This window comes from Hevea brasiliensis, chromosome 15 (assembly GCF_030052815.1).
Source record: "Hevea brasiliensis isolate MT/VB/25A 57/8 chromosome 15, ASM3005281v1, whole genome shotgun sequence".
NCBI classification, from domain to species: Eukaryota; Viridiplantae; Streptophyta; class Magnoliopsida; order Malpighiales; family Euphorbiaceae; genus Hevea; species Hevea brasiliensis.
This window is the reverse complement of record NC_079507.1, coordinates 60976566-60998305: the sequence shown is the minus strand read 5'-3', so window position 1 is coordinate 60998305 and position 21740 is coordinate 60976566. Positions and strand designations below refer to the sequence as shown.

Sequence of the window (21740 nt, the reverse complement as noted above, 5' to 3'; positions counted from 1 at the left end):
GCCAATCCATTTATGTATATATGGTTATTATTTATTGATCTAACATTTCATATAGGGCATATTAGACTGCTATATTATAAAACGAGCGCAAAGAAATTGTAGGTGGACACATCAAATTTGACTATGAACACATACTTTTATGCCTGCCAGCCTAATAATTACGGGCATTCCACACTCCACACAGAATGCCATTACTCATTCATGCTAATGATTAGTGCAACTGATGAGCTGTGATTGAAAATGCCCATTCTGTAAATCTGTGTTGAAGTTCAAGTCTAATTGAAATTAGGAAGTATAATTAATTTAAAAAGTATAATTAATTTAAAAAATTTAACAGAATTTAAATTATAAAATTTAATAATTAAAGTCTTAAAAAGATTAAGTTTTAGTAACTTATATATATAAATAATTAGTTAGCCATTATATGAAATGTATTGCAGAGAGCCTACAAAATGGAGAGGTGTATTGAATTTCGTGAGTTTTTGTTTAAGTGATTTTGAAAGTGAGAAAAATAATTAGTGGTTATAATTATTTTTTCTTGATAGTGAATTTGTTTGGTGGAGTAGGCTTATGCCAAATCACGTTAAATTTTATGTTCTTTATTTTGTGAGTATGTGATTTTACACAACAAGTGATATCAGAGCTGTGGTTTGAGATGTTAAAGATAGTGAGTACAAAATTTGAGGTGGAGTCGTTCGATTGGAAAAATAATTTTTGTTTATGGCAAAGCACCGTGAAAGATGTCCTTGTACAACAATGATTAATTAAAGCATTAAACGAGAAGAAATCAGCGACCATTAAAGATGATGATTGAGAAGAGCTTTAACAAAGGATTGTGAGTACGATTATATTGACATTAGCCCCAGATGTGAAGTACAATGTCTTGAAGAAGACCTCATCTGTTGTTTTGTGGAAGAAATTGGAGAGCCTATACATGTCAAAATTACTCACAAATCATTTGTACTTGAAGAAGGAGTTGTACCAACTCAGAAAGGATGAAGGTACCGATATAAAGGATCATCTTAATAATTTTAATAAATTAATTACCCAATTGGCTAGTGTTGGTGTGAAGGTTAATGAAGAAGATAAAGCCCTCTTGCTTTTAACCTCTCTCCCACACTCTTATAAAAGCTTGGTGACAGCTCTAACAGTTGGGAATGAGACTTTAAAGGTGGAGGAGGTTACTGTTGTTATCTTGGATGATGAAAAATTCAAGAAGACAAGTAGTAGTAATGAAGGTAGAGCTTTTGTTGCTGGTTCTAGTCATGGTAGAAACAATCCACGTGGAAATAATTAGAGAAGGAATAGTAGATCAAACTCAAGACCACGAGTAGGCCATCAAGATAGAGAATGTTACTACTGTCATAAGAAGGGTCACATTCAATACCGTTGTGTGAAGATGAAGGAAGATCTTACAGAATTTAAACAATTCAAAAAGAGTCATTGAAAAGAAAAAGAAGGAATTGCTGCAATTGCAATGGATGATCGTGTTGATGGGGAATGTTTGAATGTGGATGATGATAAGGAAAAGGCAAAAGATCCATTACAAGATGAGTGGTTAATGGATTCTGCTTGTCCATTCCATATTTACTCAGAGAATGAGTGGTTTGATGTGATTGAAGAAAAGAAAGGAGAAAAAGTGAAACTAGGGGAATAAGATGGAAGTTGAAGGTATTGGAAGAGTGAAGATCAAGTTGCATGGTAATCAAGTAAAAGTGTTCAATGAAGTGAGATATGTTCCTAAATTTTAAAGGAACTTAATTTCCTTGGGTAAATTAGATTCTTTGAGTTATGGGTGTTCAATTCATGGTGGAGTCATAAGAGTTAGCTGAGGTGCTCTTGTGATCATGAAGGGTGAGAAGATTGGTACAAATAATCTTTACAAATTAGAAGGAAGCACATTGATTGGAAGAATGCAAGTGGAAGCATGAGGCAACATCAATTATCAAGAGTGCAAGGAAGTACCCAAGAGAAAATTGACTTTTACAGGAATTGTAAAGATTAATTCCATTTGACTTGGAGGTGGAGATTGTTAGAGTCCAAGTCCAATTGGAATTAGGAAGTATAATTGTTTGGAAAGTTTAGTAGAATTTAAATTATGAAGTTTAATAATTAAAGTCCTAAAAGGACTAGGTTTTAGTGGTCTATATATATGAATAGTTGGTTAGCCATTATATGGAATGTATTGTAGAGAGCCCACAAAGTGAAGAGGTGTGTTGAATTTTGTGAGTTTTTGTTTGAGTGATTTTGAGGGTGAGAAAAATAATTAGTGATTTTAATTATTTTTCCTTAATAGTGAATTTATTTGGTGGAATAGGCTTACGCCAAACCATGTTAAATTTTATATTCTTTATTTTGTGTGTGTATGATTTTTTCACAACAATTTAATTATAAGATAGTTTTTCAGTGACAAGTAATTTTACTATTTCACTTCAAGAAGAGATCTTTTGTGTACACAACTCATCATAAAATGTTAGCAAGTTAAAAGAGTTTATATGAATTGTTATTGCTACTACAACCCATGAAAATGTTACTTATGGGCAGGCATCTGAGTACTTGCTAACTGGAAGGATACTTGGATAAAGCTTGAGTTATCATATGTAGGTCGGACACTCACTTTTACCATTGTATATTACTCGATTCAGTCATTAAAAGATAAGAATCCAGTAATATTCGCCATAATCACAATTCCAGTATCAAGGTGAACTATAGGACACTTGAAATACTTGATTTCTAAGGTTTCATTATGGATATAATCAGAAGCTTATCAAACATTTGATATTATTATATTCTTCTCAAAACCATCTTTCATCATCCTTAACAATATCACTTGAGTCTTGAGTGATTGTTTGATTACAAAATGTTCCCATTTTCACTTTAAGTTTCGGGCAGTATTGATAGTTTACCTTGGTTCTAACAATGTCACAAAAACTTCATTAGCAGAGCAAGGTTGGTGTTTGTTTAATGAAGTGTCTGCTTCAGGAGGAATCCTTTCCATAAAAAATCTAGGCTATTTCGGCTGAGGCAATGGATTCTCACTGCTCAACATTACGACCACAGACAACATGCTCGGCCTATCATTCGGTCTTTTTTGCATGCATACTAGAGCCACATTAATGCATCTTACCACTTCAGATAAAGTGCAAGAGACTGTTAAATATTCATCAATTAGTTCCAGTGGAGTCCCTTTAATCCATAGCATCCATGCCTGAAACAAGTCAAAGTGATGCATCAGCATAGGCTTGATGTCAATCTAATTTGCATATGATCTCTGACAATGTTGCCTTAACTTGTAAAATTTTGTTCATTTAAACATTACAATTGTCTCAGTTTTATGGCACGCTATTTTAAGTGTCTGTTCTTCATGCTTATGAAGTGCATGCTATGCATATGCTTTGCTTACATGCCCAAGAAGGTTAAGGTCATGCTCTGGATGACAAAATCCTCTATTTTTCATTCCACTCAGTATCTTCAAAACCAAGATGCCAAAACTAAAAACATCAGATTTCATGTAGAAGAGTCCGTTCATTGCATATTCAGGAGACGTGTAGCCATTGCAAATTACAAGAAAGAAAAAAAATTTTAACACGCTAATGAGAGCCACAAAATAATTATAAAGATATTATGTTCCAACTACTCTTCTTGTATTGACCTTAATTTGATCTGCTTGAAATGTTCTTGTGAGGCCAAAGTCTGAAATTTTTAAGTTCATGTCACTGTCCAATAGAATATTATTGGCTTTTAGATCTCTATGAACAATCCTCAGTCTTGAGTCTTGATGAAGATAAAGAAGTACTGTAGTAATTCTGCCAATAATGTGAACTTGCTTATACCAATCTAGCAATTTGCTTATTGTTTGATCTAAACAATATCCCATCTATTTTACTATGTTCAACACCTACTTGAGCTGAAAACAAAATAATTAGTGCAAAAAAGATAAATGTTGTTAATCTGGAAGGTTCAAACCAAAAATAAAGTAGTCCAGGCTTTTGTTGGGCATATATTCATATATTAACATTTTTTCATCCCCATGAATGCAGCAACCAAGAAGCTTTAGGAGATTGCGGTGCTGTAGTTTAGCAATTAATATAACTTCATTTTTGAACTCATTCAATCCCTGGCTAGAATTCTTGGAAAGCCTTTTCACTGGTATTTCTTGCCCCTCCACCAATGTACCCTAAACATTTAAAGAGCTTAGACATTTTTTATTTCTTTAAAAATAATAGTAAAAAAGAGAAGATAAATCTTGTTTAAGAAGCACATTTATTTTGTCACCTTATAAACAGGTCCAAAACCACCTTTACCAAGCTTGTTGCTGCTTGAAAAGCTATTAGTTGCTTCAGATATGGTGGTCATGTTAAACGATCACAAATCCATGTTTGTTGAAAAAATAATTTGCAATTTCCTATATATGTCTAGGTTCATTTGTCTTTTAGTTTTTTCTTGGTGATTAAATATAATTAATGTAATAGTTCAAAGTATGTATCTTTTTGGGTTTTCATGAATGTATATTAACTTAGATTCATGTAATTAGAACTTGAGAGGTTGCCTAAACTCATATATATACCCCTTGTACTTGAAAGTTAATATGCGTGGAATACAAAATAGTGTTTTCTCTCCTCTTTCTTTTCGAACAAAGTGGTATCAGAGCCTCTTTCTTTAATCTTGAACAATTTGAGAAATGGCTAGCAATGGTCTTCTTTCTTTTCAATTCCCTCGCCTTACAAAAGAAAATTATGAAGAGGTGTTTGCACCAATTGTACGCATGGAGACTATTCATTTGCTCATAGCTATTTCATCACAAATGAAGTGGAAAATCTTTCAACTTGATGTGAAGTCGGCTTTTCTCAATGGCTATCTTGAAGAGGAGGTTTATGCAAAACAACCATTGGGTTTCGTGGTTGAAGGGTATGAAGATAAAGTGTTGAGATTAAAGAAAGCTTTGTATGGGCTAAAACAAGCACCAAGAGCATGGAATAGCCAGATTGATAAGCACTTTCAAGATAATAGGTTTATACGTTGTCTTCATGAATATGCTCTTTATGTGAAGCTGTATGCTAATGGTGATATTTTAATTGTTTGTTTATATGTGGATGATCTCATTTTTCACATGCAACAATTCAAACTTTATTGAAGAATTCAAGAAAACAATGACTCTTGAATTTAAGATGACCGACATTGGTCTCATGACTTACTATTTAGGCCTAGAGGTGAAGCAAATGGAAGATGACATTTTTATTTCTCAAGAAGGATATGCAAAGAAAATTTTGGAGAAATTCAAAATGCTTGATTGCAATCTTGTGAACACACCTATGGAATGTGGAAATAAGTTGTCAAAATTCGATAGTGGAGAAAAGGTAAATTACACTCTCTTTAAAAGCCTTGTGAGAAGCTTGAGATACTTGACATTCTCAAGACCCGATATTCTCTTTGCAGTTGGGTTAGTAAGTGTGTTTTATGGAAGCTCCTATCTCCTCTCACATGAATGTTGCTAAAAGAATTCTACGTTACCTTAAAGGTACCATTGATTTTGGGTTATTTTATTCTTCATCTAATGAGTTCAAGCTTGTGGGATTTTGTGATAGTAATTTTGCTAGAGATGTTAATGATAGAAAAAGTACAACTAGTTTTGTATTTTTTATGGGTGATTGTGCAATTACATGGAGTTCTGAAAAGCAATCCATTGTTACGTTGTCAACTTGTGAATTGGAATATGTGGTGGCAACTTCCTGTACTTGTCATGCTATTTGGTTTAGAAGATTGTTAAAGGAGCTTCATTTAACTCAAGAGGGAGCCACAGAGATTTGCATTAATAATAAGTCCGCATAAGCTCTCACTAGGAATCCGGTATTTTATGATCGAAGCAAGCATATAGATACAAGGTATCATTTTATTAGAGAATGCATTGCTAAAAAGGAAGTAGAGCTCAAGTATGTGAAGTCTCAAGATCAAATTGCAGATATCTTTACCAAGAGACTCAAGTTTGAGGTTTTTCAAAGATTACGTGCTAGTCTTGGAGTGAAAAAGAAAATTGCAAATTAAGAGGGAGCGTTGAAAAAATAATTTGTAATTTCCTATATATGTCTAGGTTCATTTGTCTTTAGTTTTTTCTTGGTGATTAAATATAATTAATGTAATAGTTCAAAGTATGTGTTTTTTTGGGTTTCTTGGATGATTCGTGAATGGATATTAACTTACGTTCACGTAATTAGAACTTGAGAGGTAGCCTAAACTCCTATATATATACCTTGTACTTGAAAGTTAATATGTATGGAATACAAAATAGTGTGGACCCTGCCTACCTCAGTCCAGTTGGGGTGCTTGGCGTGATTCGGATCATCTGGGGCCTGCTCTGATACCACTTTGTCATTTTCAAACTTCTTTCAAAGCTTTCTTAGCATCCTCAGTTTCACCAGGCCCCAACAACAAGAAAGCCTTATTGAGCTGTGTCCGCCAATGGTTTGGCCACACAGCTAACAACCTGGTATACATTTCAGAAGCTCTCTGAAACCTGCCCAAGTCCATATAAAGTCCACCCAAATTATACAAAGCATCCACATGGCTGGGTTTTAAATCAATAGCCTTTTGAAACACCTCTATGGCCTTCTCATCTTCACCCATGGCGTGCAATGCAGAAGCCAGATCACAATGGGCATTAGCATAATCCGATTTCATAAAAATAGCCTCTTCCAAGGCCTTAACAGCCGCCATATATTCCCCTACCCCGAATAAAGCACTACCCAAAAGTTTCAGTGCTCTAAGTGAGTAGGGAAAGAATAGCAGCTTCTCTGTAATATTCATAGGCACTTAAAACCATACCCTCACCTTCTAGTGCAATACCAAGATTGACATATATCTGAGGAAGCAAGTAAGCCCATTGATTCCCACTCACCTCAGCTGCCTCCAGGGCCAACAAGAACTTCTCTTTAGATTCCTTGTACCTCCTAAGAACACACAAGCAATTCCCAGCTATAAAATGTGGCCTAACATCCACAGGCTGCAACTCACAAGCTCACTTAGGCCCAAATATTAAACATCTTCGAGGTTTCTCGCATGTACCTGTATAGATTCATAATTGTCAGCTGCATAGGGCAAGAGTTAACTTGTGACGACATTGCCAACTGCTAAGAACAGGAGTGGAAAATTGCCGAACCGTACATTCTCCCGCACCTCATCTCGTAAACGCCCTCATTTGTGCGCGTTCATGTCGCTTCCCCGCACAACTTGTCACACTCCCTCGCACATAGGAGCCCACACACCATTTGTCGTGCTCGCCCAACGCAAACACTTAAGCAACTTGTTGGCCACCAATTTGCCAAAACACTCGCCCACTTCCACACGTAGACATCCTCTAAAATGCCTTGCCAAGATTCCTCATATTGCTAGCCAGACACAAATAAGCTACATAACAGACCGCACTTGTCTCTTGGATCGACCCCTTTCTTATTTGATATGGGATTGAGAAACCCTTGTCTATCTCTATCCCATTGAGACCTGACACTCTCCCCCACACGACTCCAGTAGCACTCCGTTGCTATCGGTTCCCTACCTATCCCAGTCCCGTTGGGGCGCTTGCCATCCCTAATATTGGGCATAATTAGTACCCAGGTTAAAATGGAACAAACTAACTGGCCATCGAACATGACCCAAACCAGACATATAAAACATGAAACATAAATATCTGGAGAGCAAATACTATAAAACAACATATATTAGCTGTGTCTATATTCATATTTACCATTTTTCTAAGATTTCTCCCCGTATGTAAAATTAGCACAATAATAATAATAATGCTTACTGAGACAGAGCCAGCAATCATTCCTGCTTTCGGGTTATGGGACGTCCTGTTTTTGACAATTCTATCTGTAAGCATGAAAATATAGTTAATAAAAAACGACGAGAGCTGTTATGAACCAGTCCTTAAAGGAAAGCTTAGAGCTTAAACCCAGAAAGATTTATAGACAACATACCGAATTCTGAAGCAGCCAACCGTACAAACAAACTTTGAATGACTGTATTGACAAATGACAACTTTCCACGGCATGACATGTAGAAAAGTTTCACGTCCGAAAAGATGCAACCATTTTCAAAATTGTCAATTAGCGCATGCTTATCTGTGGTCAGCCGACCACACATGCCCATTTTATATGGTCCTAGTGCAAAAGCACGTCACCAATAATAATTTTAATTTATATATATTTTAATTTTATTATATTATGAAAATAAATTAATATTTAATATTTATTGGTGATTATTTTATATTTTATTTTTATTATTTTTTTATGTAAACTAAATTTTTTATCTTTCAAAATTTTCAATTAAAATTTCATAATAAAATAATTAAAAACTATAGCAATATAATAAAATATTGATTGCAGATATGGAATAATTTAATATTATTAAAATTATTTAATATCCTTTTAATATATTAAAAAATATAATACACTCAAACATTATATTTATTTAATAATATTAATATTATTTTAAAAATAATATTAATATTAATAATCTGATAAATATAAAGGTAGTGTAAAAGGAATAAAATGAAAATAAAATTATAGATATGTTTATGGAATAAATATATTATAATTTACTAAGTCATAATGCTTACTTATTATAGCATTAAGAGAGTAATCATTAATAATTTTTAACTTACAAATAAATAATGAAAAAGTAATAATCTAATCATAATTTAAAGTAATTAAATGACCTATTAATAAAAAATTGAGAAATCTAATGAAGTTAAATTAATTATATTATATTTTAATTATATATACAATAATAAGTATGTCAAAATAACTAAAAAGCAGAATATGTTCAATTAAAAAAAGTCAACAGCCAATTACATGTAAGGATTTCCGCTCATAGGCCCAATTCAATGGAATTCACTCCAGCTACCCAACCCAAAGATAAAGGCCTAGCCATAAACCACAGAACCCTAGAGTGAGGAGCACAGCGCCGTTAGAGATCATGTCACCAGTCATCATTGTCACACCTCTGTAGTTTCAAGAACCAAACCGAGCCTCTTTGGATAGCTTTACGTAGGAGTGGTCACGGTTCAGGAATCACTGGTTTTGATTCTCGAACCGTCGATTTAAGTTCAATAAAATCATGAACTTGAACCAAATCGTCAGGGGACAATTTGGAGGACAGTTCCTGAACTGCCGGTTTCAGTTTGAGCCCCTGTTTAAAACGGTTTTAAGGGTGGTTAAAAAAAAAACGGTTCAAAACAGTTTGGAGGACGGTTTGAAAGCGGTTTAGGGATGGTTTAATGGTAGCTTAGACAAAAAAAATTAGAAAAAAAATTTATTGATTCAAAATTTAAGTTATATTTGTAAAAATATTTTAATTTTTTTTATAAATCTTTCAATCAAAATAAAATAAGACAAAAAAAAAGAAATAAAATAATTTATCTTTAAGAAAAATTTAATAAATAAAGACTTGACCCTGATTAAAAAATTAGAGATGAATTAATCTTTTTTAAAGAAATTAGTAAAAAGTGTATGAATTTAATTTTACCTATATATCCCTTTAGGGTTTAGAGGAAAAAAATTTCTAGTTCTATTACTTGCCTTTTTTTAAAATTATATAATAATTTATAATAAAAAATTATAAAAGAGAAAAAAAATTAAAATAGAGGGTATTGAAAATTTTGTTGAGGATTTAAAGTAATAACAAAGTAATTGAGATAGTATTAAAAATTTCAGTAAGCATATAAAATAATAAAGTAGGAAAATTGAGAGAGTATTGAAAATTAAAATGAGTGTAGAAAATAATTATTTAGAGAATTTGAGAAAATCGAAAAAATATTAAGAATTGAACAAAATGCAGAGAATAATTATGTAGAGAATTAATGATGTATATAAATGAATTAAGAGTGATGTAACATATTTATTGAATTTTTTTATATTTAAATCCCGGTTTAATCCGGTTCGGAACCGTTGGTTCATGGTTCTTAAAAAATATGAACCTGAACCAAACCACAGAAGGACGGTTTCCGTCCGGTTTGAAGCTGGTTCCAATTTTGACTATTTTGGTTTAATTTTGACTAAATCAATTCTGATTCAATTCCGATTCAAAACCGGACCGTGGACACCTTTAGCTTTACCAACCTTAGGAGTAGCAAAAATATTTGTTTAAAATAATTATATATGTTTATACATTATGTAAAAAAAAAAAATTTAAATCATATTACGTTAATAGCTCAATACATAATCAAATATTAGTCTTGTCAATTGTCACAAGAGATTAAGACTCATTTGAAGCATCATTTAGTATGACTTAGTCTAATAGTTGAATGCAAATTACTCATTTAGCAGTGTTGAATTTAAGTATATATATGAAGCATGATGTCCCTTTACCTTTTAATAATTTCGGGCTAATTTTATAGCTCATTCTTGAATTTTATTTTATTTTTACTTCTATTTTTTAATTTTAATTTGTTAGTAAAGAAATTTCTAAACTTTAATTTTATTTTATAAAAAATCTTTTTAACCTACAACAATAGATTTTTAGATTAAAAGGTCCTTCTAAGTTACAATGTAATACCTACAAATATAGTTTCAATATTTTCTAGTGAATGTTAAATCTTTTTTCTTTCCAAGAAGCAATTCACTGTAATAATATTGATATTTTTTAGATAGGTTCATGATTGAAACGGCTAATATTTTTTATTGTGAAAATAAAGGAAATAAAAAGATAATTTCATTATGTTTTGAATATGAAAACTGTTATGGCAGATCAAATGAATTTTTATAAAACAAAATTAAAATTTTGAAATTTTTTAATAACAAATTAAAGTTAAGGAATAAAAATGAAATACATAATAAAGTTCAATGATGAACTATAAAAATTACTCATAATTTCATTATATATATTCAAAGTGAATTAAGATGTATCACAGTAAAAAATTTCTAACTTATTTTATAATTACATAAATAAAAAATAAGCCATAGACCAAACCAAATCTATCTTACGATTACTCCCAAATTCAAGCAACAACTTGACGAAACTGTCTGCTGAGGGTCCTTATAGCACGTTTCATTGCACACTGCCAAACCCAGAGATTCTAGAACATGAGAAATTCAAGAAAGAAACCCTCCACCTCATTTATCAAGATTTAAATATGTAAAAATATGGCCCTCGGTCATTCTTTAACAGTCGTTAAATCAGAGAACTATCACTTCCTTCCCATTTTCATTTTCGCCTTCTTCTCCCTTTAAACGACTAGAATCTGTGACAACAATCTCAAGCCTTACAATTTTTGACATAAGCCTTATGGCATAGTGGCAATCTCCACATATTCGGAGACTCTTCATCCCTATTACTGTACTTCCCTCCACGGTACTAACCAAAGCAAATCCAATTGCCACCTTTCACTATCAATAAGACAACATCTATTGCTTTTTGCTCATCATCCACATCATGCAAGGCAAATCTTTGATCAGGAACATAACCAAATTGCTTTAATTTCCTTCCCAACCTGTCCAACTTTTAAAAAATTTTCTAACAGAGAGGGTGGGAGCTATAAAATATTCAGAAATTCAAATCATATCCTGTTAAAAAGAGCAGTCCATATAACCACAATGTCTCACTAAATACCTGGTCAGCTTTCTGCACCTGTTTGCAGTTTGAATAAAATGTTATCAATGATGCAGAGATAAATTCACCAAAGCAATATCCCAACTTAACAACGACACCTTGAACTTTTTGTTTTTCGGAGACATTTATTCTGGTTTGCTTTCGTTCAAAAGAAAACAAGAGAATGAAATGGGGTCCACATAATTTGGCACCGAACCCTGAGCCCCTTGCCAACTGGTAAAGAATATTACTTCCCCCCGTGAACAACTAAAATGAACCAAGCATCTGGGTTCTTGAGGCTTGCCTCGAGAATGAAGTATGATCACCTTTATGCCCCACAGAAGCCTTTAGAACCAACACCCTTAACAAGCAAAGAACCTGAAGCTCGCTCGCTCCTTGATGCAATGCCATTTATAAGACCCATCCCCTGGCACAAAACACATGTACCTGATAATTAGCCTTTCCTGCATTACACTTTTAGTCTTGAAAAAAACTCCTAATTCTTTCCTCTTTCCACAGCTTTTTCATCATTAATCATATCTTCTAGTACAGAAAATAATGGCCAATAGCCAGCTGAAGCCTGTTGCCTCTCTGCTTCTGGTCTTGAATTTCTGCATATATGTCATAATCTTAGGCATTGGCGGTTGGGCTATGAATAGAGCTATTGATCATGGTTTCATCATAGGTAAATCAATACCTAGTTACTTGAAAGATTTCAAAATCTTGGTAATGTTTTTATTCATGAATGTGATGCTGTGAACAACACTGCAGGACCTGGATTTGACCTTCCGGCGCATTTCTCGCCTATATACTTCCCAATGGGAAATGCTGCCACCGGATTCTTTGTCACATTTGCTTTGATCGCTGGAGTTGTTGGTGTTGCTTCAGCATTAGCTGGTATTAACCACATCCGTTCTTGGAATGCTGATAGCTTGCCAGCTGCTGCCTCGGTTGCCACCATTGCTTGGAGTCTCACTCTTCTCGCCATGGGGTAAGCAATTTCTAAACTTGCAAACTTCAATTTTATATAACATAATCTTTTCGCTAACTTGTAGCAATATTCGCACAGGTTTGGCTGCAAAGAGATTGAACTCCATAACAGGAATGCCCGTCTGGTAAGAATTAGAGACGGCCTTGTTTTGATTCCAAGTTTATTACAAGATTCAACTGCACTTGTTACGTCAAATTCATGCAATTTTTGACACGTTACTTACGTCAAAGTAATGCAATTTTTGACACATTTCTCTTTCTGCAGAGAACCATGGAAGCATTTCTGATAATCCTTTCAGCTACACAGCTTCTGTACATAGGAGCCATTCATGGTGCCTCAGCAATCAGGGGAACAACATGAAAGTTTGAGTCCCCTGATGCATGTACGCACGATGTGTTGCCAAAATTTTTCTTTTTCTTTTTTTTATTTTAATTTTTTTTCCCTCTCTACCCTCGTGAGAAGTACAAGAATAGCCAAGGGTATCGGTATACTATGGATAGATGGTGTGATTTGAATTGGTATTAATCATCAAATAAAAAGGAATTGGTGTGCAACTACTTTATTCCAATGTGTGCTTGTTTCGTTGCCTACATCATGGTTTAATAAATCCATTTAACATTTTATTAATGGATAAACCCACATTTAAAGATCGTGGAAGACCAACCAAGCTGAGCATAATTAGCCTAGAATGCTCTTTGCACTCTCAAACAAGGTTGAAGATCTTATAAAGTAACTATATTCAAGGAAACTGTTTATATTTATTTGATGTCAACTTTTAATATAACGTTTAGTATTTTGATCCAGTCAAAACACCATCTTCTTTACTTATATTTTTTGTGGTGGCATAGCGTTTAGATATTACTTTCGGTTAACAACTGATAACTACTAATGCCCAAAAGCACCTTAACCAAAGATAGTATTACCATTTGTACAACCATTCAAATCTCCAGACTTATGTATCGACTAGCAGCACTGATTCCTTGGTTAATAAATGATTTATTAAATCAGGTAACGTATCAGAGCCATCAGACCTCATCAAAATATGTATTATCTACAACCGCCTCCTGTCCATTTGTGCTCCTCACTTTTATCAATGAGGATTATAATTTATGAAAGCATCCCCTCGTTTAGTATACTAACTAAAACATTCATTTCATTAGTCTGTTGTGCTGTCCAGCTCTCATAATTCAATGCTTGAAAAAAGAAAGCAAACATAAAAACATTCGTAATCCATCTCTTAACACAATATATTGTAGATTACGTATCCAGTAGATTAAAAAAGTGCAATAATCAGTCCACAACTTCAACTGATGCCACTGAAATTTGCAATAATCAAGAGACAACATTGATCTCATACTAAAAGTGTTAGTTTTGAAGCCATACATCCGCCTGAAATGCAAAACGAAATACGTACAACACGCTGTCTATAAACACACGGAAAATCAATAGAAAAGAAAATTAAGCACAGTAAACCAAGCAGCCGACCAATGATGACAATATCACTATTTGCAGTGTACGATAATTGTATGTCTATCCAGGTTTCTTGCCCATTATTTATAGGGAAAACTTTTTGACAAGACTCCAATCTGAGCTACTACAAACTTCTACTAGCTAAATCCTTCTCAAGTTTCATGAACTTATCAGTCCATTGGAGCACTAGCATGCTCTGTTTCTGCATCAAAAGCAAATTTATAGAGGATGTTAACACGTGATTCAATCCAAATGATTTCTTTTTAGATAAGCACAATTGTTATCATATAAAAAGGATAAGGAAATTAATACATAGCATATAAAAAATTAAAAAGAACACAGGCAATATGTAATATGAGGAGAATGAAAAGATCTCAGAACTGGAGCATATTCACTCATTGTTCACCTATGCCCTATGCAAATAATGATAAATCCAAGACATCATTACCCCTTTAGAGCTTAGATGATTTTTGAAGCAAATTTAAGCAATAATAAATAGAAAAGCGAAGAGGAGTCTACTTCTTCAATAACTCTTAAAGGAGAAAAGCCAAAAAAAAAAAAATTGTGAAAGCTGCATAATTGAATATATGGTGACAAATGGCCCTCAACATCATTTTCGAACTGACCAGGCAGCCCATACAACACAGTTGTGACAGAAAAGGATTGAGTTGAGGGAAGTGCCACGAAGGATGGTCAACAGTGACAACCACAAAACAATGAAAACTAGGCCAGAGTTACTTGCAATACCATAACATCTTATGTGACATTAAACAATCATGAAATTTAAATGATGATTTGCAAAATTAACATTACTAAGCAATTGAATACCAACAAAGCAGGTGGTAAATAAAATTAAAATTCTTGCATCTTTAACAAGGTACGAAAGAAAAGAACAAGAAGCATAAAGTATCTGCAAAATTTATAACCTAGTATACAAGATTATGCAGTGGACATCAACCAATCCCAGTACTTGAATAATCACATACTCTCAAAACTAAACAAGTCATGCAAAAATGAAAGGATGGTTTTTGATGCACATAAATTGATAGATAATCCTAACCTGAAATTATCTGTTGGAGCCAGTAAAAACATCAAATAAACCACAGCAACTTGTCCAGGAGGTTCTCTGTGATACTTGTGCAGCTGGAGGTACAAGAGGCTGCATACCAATTTGGAGAAGCAAAACAGTTGTCATCAATGGAACAATTCAAACTAAGAAAAATTATGATATAACCGAAGAAGAGCAAGGGCAGAGGCAATACCTGGGTTTCAGTATACTCAGAAATCCTTGTATCTTTGGTATTATTGGTTTCATTACTAGTTTCAGAAGTGCAAGTCCCTGATGATGTTAACGTCTTAGCCTCATTTCCAATTACAGTACCATTCAAAGTCCCTAAGTCATTGACATTTTCTGCATAAATGCTAGTTTCAGAACTATGAGCACCTGGCGATGTCAATACCTTATTCTCATTTCCATTTACAGTAGAACTAACAACATTTGTTGATGGCCCAACATTTTCATCCAAAAGGGAGAAAAAGCTATCCTTATTTTTCTTTGGTACCAAACTAGATACAACATCACTGGACTCCAGTAGCAATTTATCCTCATTTTCTTTTAACCCTGGTTCAACAACACACAGAACCTCTGAATTCTCAACTTCAACACCTTCCATCACATGTTTTGCCACATCAGACAGAGGCACCACAGGTGTAACCAAAACAACAGTATGGGCAGTATCTGCAACAGAATTACCAGTTGCTTCCTTAATTGATTTTTCAATTTCCAAAACCTGTGTCTCCTCTTCAGGAAATACCTTTTCCATGTTACCGGAAGCTGAATTATGGGCTTCCTCCTTCCATTTCATGTCAAAAACTCGAGACTCATCATCAGAACTACTATTGCTAGAGCTTTTGTCATCTCCATCATGCGACTCCTTTGCAGACTCAACATGCTCCACGCTAACTTCTTTACTCTCCATATACTGTTCACGGTTCAGTTCTCTCTCAGTTGTAACAACAGTGTCATCCTCTACTCCAACTTTTTGGCTTCCTTCTGCATCCTTAGCGACTCCCTCAACAGGCTTGCATTCAGAGGCAAATGACGATGAGTCTGTCTTCTCAGATTCTTCATTCTCCTCATTAAATGAATGCTGCTCACTATTGTGTTCCCGTGATGCAGGGGAACCAACCTCACCACCATCGCTCTCCCTCTCATCCTGGCTTTTTGGATCATCATTTCCTAATACCATTTGATCAAAAACACAACAAATTCGTGAGAAGGAAAAGAGTTTCAACAAACTTCTAAGAACAGGAACTAAGAAATTCCAATTATACTTGTGAATATTTATATTGAGTAAAGTAGGAGGTACTAAGTAAAAGAATTCTAAGGAAAAGTCTCGTCAAGCCAGGGAGATTAACAAATACCAATTACCCCAAATTAATCACTAGGCCAGGGTTGCAAATGCGGCTGAGTAAAGATAGTTAAGATGATTAAACACGAATAATCAATCACAAATCACAATCGATTGGAAAAAAGGAGAGGGGGTCATTTTTCACTTGCAAGTAGCTATTAAAGGAAAGCTCATAATTCAAATCAAATCAAGCAAAACAAAGGACTCAAAAAAATGTTTATTCCCAAAAATCAACAAGCACCCATTAATCCTAACTGATAAAAAAAAAAAAAAAAGCAAAACCACCATAAATACAAGAAAATCACCAAAACAAGGGTCATCAGCAAATACCCATTGGTAAAAATCAACAAAGCAAATTAAATCAATCCAACTGTGAGGAATCTTATCAAACGCAAGGAGAACAGGGCTCCCTAAAAAATAGCCACTGCCTCAGATTCACAGCACACACTAAATCAAACGTCTAAAAGAAATACTAGTCGAGTGAATGATAAAGTGACAGATAGGCAAGTACTGGATTGCAGCGATGGGTCCTTTGTACCCAAAAAAAAAAAGTGAAGGCCTTTAAAATACTACCTCGAGGGCTACTATTGTCGACAGAAGAAGAATTGTTGCTGTTATTGATGGACTGCTGTTCCTTCTTTTTCTTAGCTGCTTTTCTCTTCTTCGCACCCGATGGCATGATTGATCGTCCCCTTTCTCTCTTCTCGTGGGGCAACAGCGATAAAAAGATTATGACCGGATCGTGTGATGTCCCCTAGCCTCCTCTCTCCCTCTTTGTATCCAGTGTAAAAGCTCAAAAATGGTACAAGTACGAGCGGAGATAAGGACCATCCAGTAATATGGCGTTTAGAATTTGTTCTGTTTCCCTCTCAGTCTCTTGCTGGATTGTAGTAGCACTGTTTGGGTTTTGTTTTTATGTGGGTAGAGATGAAGACAAAAGAACGGTAAGGGATTAATGTTAGGGCAAATTTCAATTCAATCCTTAAAATTTGTAAAAATTTATAATTTAATTTTTATATTTTTAAAATAAAATAAGTTAATCATTAAAACTTGACAAAATCTATATTTTCAAAATCAATTGTTTGATTGAGGGCTAGCGTTTGTGCGTCTGTGAGCTTTTACTCAAAATTCAAATGAATGTGAACGCATTCAAAAAGGAGAGCCTTTGGGCGTGGGGCACACATATATATATATATATATATATATATATATATATATATGTTCTCAAATGGCACGCCACATTATTTTTCTTGATATTATTATATGATACTGTTGATAATATTGTCACATATTATTTTTTATTTAATTTTTTTTACTCTTTTTTTTAATTATATAACAAAACTAACTAAATACTTGTGTATAACAAAAATTTAATAAAAATTAATTTTTATATGTAATTTAAATTTTAAATTTTACTTTCTTATTAAAACTATATCTAATATTTTTGTATAATTTAATTATTAAAATTTATAGCATGTGACTTTAATACATTATTTTTAAATTAAACTTATCTAATTTAAATTTTCAATTAAATTTCAATTTTATCACTTTTTGCAATTATTTTTTATAAAAAATAAATTAGTTAATATATATAATTAAAATATGTCATTGCTCATAAAAATAAATAAATAAAAATTATTAAGAAAATATAAAAGTGTCATCATAATATCAATAATACAGACAAATAAAAAAATAAAGATAAAAAGAAAATATATGCAGAATCAAAATTGGAATCTCATATTTATATATATATGCAAAAAAAAATAATATATAACAAATCAAATAACAATATGAAAGCATTAGATGATAGAATAAAGTTTTGTAGTTTATAAATGATACAAAATACTTACTATTTATAGAAAAAATATGAAGAAAAATTCAAAATAAATTTAATTCAATCATTAAATAATTTTAATTCAAAAACATTATACAATTAATTTTGGCATTTAAAATTTGGCCATTCAGTAGTCATAAGTTATAAAAATAGTAACCATAAGTTATAATCAATGGCCACAAAATATAATTTATTATTTTATCATTTTAAATCATACATATAACATTATTTATTAAAAAAAATAAAACATTAATATAATAATATCAAATGAAAAAATAATAATTAATAAATTATATATATATGTGAAAATATTAAAATAGCTAAAAAGTAACATATAAAAATAAAATTTTATTTCAATTGTTTATTAATTATATTATAAAAAATATCAAAAAAAATAAAAATCAAATATTAATACAAATATAAATTATGCATAAATTTTTGTAAACAATAACAAATGCAATGTTAAGTGATTTAATAATATTAATTATTTATTAATTGTACAATAAAAAAAATAAGAGAATAATGTAAAATTGAATATTAATGTAAATTTAAATAAAATATTAAAATAAATATGTGAGACTTCGTTATAATGCCACATGGCAAACTTTACCCTTAAAATGCCACATGGCAATATCTCATATATATATATAATAGAGGAATAAATAGGTTTCTACTTATAGTGTCACATAGCAAGTTATACTCTTAGAATACCATATGATAAGATCTTGGAAGAGTTTATTTGCTTTATATATACATATATAGAGAGAAATTTTGATATTTAAAATAATAAAAATAATCGTGTAATTTAATCATATTCAATCATGTTTCTATTATATTACTATATTTTTATTATGAAATTCTTATTTAAAAATTTTGATAGATAAAAAAAATTAAAAAAATATCAAATAATATTTAATTAATAAAAATTAAAATATACAAAAAATAACTATATCTTTAAACAATGTTCTCATTATATTATTATATTTTTATTACGAAATTTTTATCATAAATTTTGAGAGAAGAAAAAATTAATAAAAATATGATATAATATTTAATTAATAAAAATAAAATATATAAAAAATAAAATATAAAATAATTAAAGAAGATATTATTTTATTTTTTATATATTAAAATTAAAATTATTTATATATTAAAATTATTAATGGCATGGTTTTTGATAAAGGAAGGTGGGTGGTGGTCTATAATTTTGCCATAATAAGTTTAGATGTAACCAATTCTGTTCCTATTTAAAAAAAAAAAAAGATTTTCCTTTTTTTTTCCTTAATTTTAATTTCAATAGGTCTTGTTATAGTTATTGAATATTACATTTAACAATTCCTTTTTAGTGGGAAATTATAGGAAATAAGAATATTTTTAACTATTTTGCCTCAGCTCTCAAGTTGATTAAGAGGTTGAGATTTTCTATAGCTTGATTTGGCATTCAAGTTTAAGGTTTTTTTTTTTTTTTTTTTTTTTAAAGTGAATTTCTTGTAAATATTATTAAAAATAATTTTATTATTTTAATACTGTATAATTAAATTTAATGATAATACTAAAAAATCTTATATATTTTTAGGAATAATAACATAGCGAATAGGGGTGAGGGTCATTCTCCCCATCCTCAGCTTGCAAAGAATCAAGCTCAGGGCAAGAGCTTCCTCATAATTTATTTTTCCATAGAGATTTTCTTTTATTTATATATATTTATTAAAAAATAGATTAGAAATGTGAATTTAAAACATAATTTTAATAATAAGCACATATTTTTTTAATTAATATTTAACTACTAAAACATATTAAATAAGTTAATTTTTAATATAAGTTGATATTACATGACAATGAATTTTATTATCATTAAATTAAATATTTATATTAAAATTTATATAAAATTAATTAAAGTATATATAATAATTATATAAAATTAAATATAAATATTTAATTTAATAATTATTAAATTATATATTTATATTAATATTTATACATAATCAATTAAAATATATATATAATAAATATATAAATCGGCCGCTCCAACTTGCAGCAGAGCAGGTTTGATACTGGAATTTAAATTTATTTATTTAAATATTAAAAATTATTTAATTATTTTAAAACTATTATAATTAAAATATATTAAAGTTAACTTCAAATAAAAATTTAATAATATTCAATTATAACAATAATTTTCATAATAATTTTAAAAAATGCCAAATAAATGGTATAATATTGTCCAATGCAAATAGAAAGTGAAAAATGTCATAATCAGATTTCATTTTCATTTTCAAAAAGTTTGATTTTTTTTTTTTTTTAATTTTGAGGAGACAGAAAGTTTGAATAATTGGAAGCAGTGGATAAAGTAAATTTTCAATAACTTATATGACAAAAAAAAAAAAAAAAACATTCCTTGCATTTTTGTCAAAAATATCCAAAATTATTGGGAATATTTCAACTCATTATTCAAGTGGAAGCTGTGTAACAACATGCCAATATTACATCCATTCCAAAATTATATAATACTCCTATCTTTTTCCCCCTTCCAGCACGTTTAGAAATATTTTTATAGATATTTATTATTAAAAATTAAAAAAAATAAAAATAATTATATTGTTTTTTTTTTAAATAATCAAATTTCACTTCACATTAAAATTATTTCATCATTGTCTATTAATTTTAATTTGTATATCAAAAATATTTAAATTTTAATTTAATACAATTTAAATCATTTTTATTATATTTTATTGCATATCTTAATCATAAATTAATTTAAACATGCCTAAATAGATTAGACATGATAAAATAAAATATTTTTTTCTGTAAGGTTAAAATATTATCTGTATTTCTTTTATTTCACCTTTTTTTTTAATCTTTTAACATATTAAATTTTGATTTTTTTTTTTATTTTGTATAATCCATCTAAGATATTATTCAAATCAATATTTATTAAAATACTCAATTACGAATGCAGGAATTCCTTTAAGGGAGTCAAATTAAAATATATAATTTATAAAAATAACATATATGAAATAGATATAAGTTGATAAAGAGAATTTATAATAAGAAGTTAATAAGATATTATAAGTAAATTATAATGATTATCATTTATTTTTGATTAATTGAAATATAATTAATCATAATAATTTTTTTGTCAATACTTACAAATATATATTTTTTAATGTAGTTCATCAAACAATCATATAATAATTCATCACTTATTATATTGTAAAGTAGATTTTCATGTAACTAATAAGATTAATGATCAATTTTTCTTTGATAATTTAATTTTATAATTAATAACATAAAAATATAAATTTAACATTAATTTTATTTGGTATATTAAAATATAAATTTAAAAAAGATATGGTTAATCTCCTATCATACGTTTTGGTGTACAAGTATATACTTTATTTATTTTCCTTAAAAAAAGAGATTTTATTTTTATAATTATATTTTTATTTGATTA

The 21740-nt window shown here is 30.7% G+C and overlaps 2 protein-coding genes across 2 annotated transcripts; one reads left to right on the top strand and one right to left on the bottom strand.

Annotated features, from left to right (window-relative positions):
* Window positions 1-11418: 11418 nt before the first annotated feature.
* On the top strand, window positions 11419-13100 carry LOC110644748 (membrane protein PM19L). Its single transcript, XM_021797670.2, has 4 exons — window positions 11419-12265; window positions 12352-12571; window positions 12650-12695; window positions 12836-13100. Exons 1-4 carry the CDS (start codon window positions 12139-12141, stop codon window positions 12929-12931), a joined length of 489 nt encoding a protein of 162 aa, XP_021653362.1. The 5' UTR covers window positions 11419-12138; the 3' UTR covers window positions 12932-13100.
* A 773-nt stretch (window positions 13101-13873) lies between these two features.
* Window positions 13874-17350, bottom strand: LOC110644751 (uncharacterized). Its single transcript, XM_021797673.2, has 4 exons — window positions 17026-17350; window positions 15304-16280; window positions 15102-15200; window positions 13874-14243 (listed from the first exon to the last, which is right to left on the bottom strand). Exons 1-3 carry the CDS (start codon window positions 17129-17131, stop codon window positions 15108-15110), a joined length of 1176 nt encoding a protein of 391 aa, XP_021653365.2. The 5' UTR covers window positions 17132-17350; the 3' UTR covers window positions 13874-14243; window positions 15102-15107.
* Window positions 17351-21740: the final 4390 nt, after the last annotated feature.

Bases quoted from the DNA above. Each gene is read 5' to 3' on its own strand.
- LOC110644751 (XM_021797673.2), bottom strand. From the start codon at position 17,131: ATGCCATCGGGTGCGAAGAAGAGAAAAGCAGCTAAGAAAAAGAAGGAA. The intron at 16,281-17,025 runs GTAGTATTTTAA...AAATGGTATTAG, and splicing joins CGACAATAGTAGCCCTCGAG to GAAATGATGATCCAAAAAGC. The intron at 15,201-15,303 runs GTATTGCCTCTG...ATTGGTATGCAG, and splicing joins CTGAGTATACTGAAACCCAG to CCTCTTGTACCTCCAGCTGC.
- LOC110644748 (XM_021797670.2), top strand. From the start codon at position 12,139: ATGGCCAATAGCCAGCTGAAGCCTGTTGCCTCTCTGCTTCTGGTCTTG. The intron at 12,266-12,351 runs GTAAATCAATAC...ACAACACTGCAG, and splicing joins TGATCATGGTTTCATCATAG to GACCTGGATTTGACCTTCCG. The intron at 12,572-12,649 runs GTAAGCAATTTC...ATATTCGCACAG, and splicing joins CTCACTCTTCTCGCCATGGG to GTTTGGCTGCAAAGAGATTG.